This window comes from Apis dorsata, unplaced genomic scaffold (genome assembly GCF_000469605.1).
Source record: "Apis dorsata unplaced genomic scaffold, Apis dorsata 1.3 scaffold_147, whole genome shotgun sequence".
Classification (NCBI taxonomy): domain Eukaryota; kingdom Metazoa; phylum Arthropoda; class Insecta; order Hymenoptera; family Apidae; genus Apis; species Apis dorsata.
Window position 1 is genome coordinate 85402 of NW_006263438.1, and position 1476 is coordinate 86877.

General features: G+C 16.3%; 1 protein-coding gene across 1 annotated transcript in view; it reads left to right on the forward strand.

Annotated features, from left to right (window-relative positions):
* The first annotated feature begins 816 nt into the window (after window positions 1-816).
* Window positions 817-1476, forward strand: part of LOC116185277 — a 1417-nt gene continuing 757 nt past the window's right edge. The window contains exon 1 of the mRNA XM_031509381.1: window positions 817-1024. Within this exon, the coding sequence (XP_031365241.1) occupies window positions 911-1024 (114 nt within the window). The 5' untranslated portion in view covers window positions 817-910. The remainder of the gene's footprint in view (window positions 1025-1476) is intronic.

The window sequence follows — 1476 nt, forward strand, 5'->3', positions numbered from 1 at the left end:
GAGAGAATATGTATGAAATTTGTTACATATTGAATGATAATTTTTGCTGAAAAGTGAGTTTTTTTATATGAAAATATAATCATATGATATATATTTCTTATATTATTTATTTTTTGTTTTGTGATTAGAATTATTTATTTAATGTTCTACCTCATTATTTGAATAAAATATATATCTATTTTATATATATATTTTATACATTATATATATAATATTTATATTTGTTATAAAGTTATATTTTGATATGATATATGTAAATTTATAAAATTTGTTAAAAAAATTATTATCATATATATATGATTATAATATGATTTTTCGTTTATATTTCATAATTTTTTATTTCATAATCATCATAATAATTTATATTTTATACAAAACCACATTTTACTACCATTATGCATTTCATTGATTTATTAAAATTGTTATGTTAATATTTGTTAATTAAGATATACATGGAATTTATTTTTTTGATAATTTTATTAAAACATTGTTTATTAAAACAATTTGGAATAAATAAACAAAAAAATTTAGCATTCAATTTTACATTTAAGATTGTAAATTTAAGATTGTGAATTCCCTAGATTTTGATCACGTGAATCATCTCGTTCAATGAGCAATATTCAGCTAAAATACATTTCCCTAGATTTTGTACAAATTCTATATATTAGTTAAAATTATTTATATTAATTCATTCATTTCGAAATTATTTTATTTAATGACTTAAAATCAAAATAGTTTTATATTAAATATTTTATGATATGTATAATTAATGTTTATCATTGACTAGTTCTTTTATGTATTTTAATATTTCCTAGACTTTTCTTTCTATATAGACGTATTCAGAATATATTGATTGACATTCACAGATTTCATAAGATCGTTCTTTGGAAGTTCTTCGAAAAGAAAAAATATGTTCGTTGTTCAAAAAATAGCTAACAGAACACCGTTAGCATTAAATCTATACAAAACTCAATGCAGAACAAGTTTTCTTGGTACACCTCCAAGAGTTAGAGTATCTTTTACTGTAAGTATTATTTTTCTAAAAGCATTTATATAACAAATCAGTTATTTTTAGTATTATATTATAATATAGTAAATATAATATAGTATATTATATTATTTTCATTTAATTATTTTTTATATAATTTTGATAGTTTTTAATTAAAATTTAAGGAATATCTTTATAAATATTAATATTGAATTTAAGCACTAAGAATTATATAAAATTATAATTTTTAAAACGACGCAAATAAATTTAAAATAAATATATTATATTTTTATAAAAAATTCATATTTTGACTCAAAAATATAAAAATATAAAAATATTGATCTGTTTAATATTTTTATATAATATATATTCTATAAAAATATTCAATCAAGTAAATCAATAATTAAACATATTAATATAATTATCAATAATTAAATTTTGCATTTTATTGCTTCTTTTAAAAAAGCAAAATATATAAAAAAATTTTA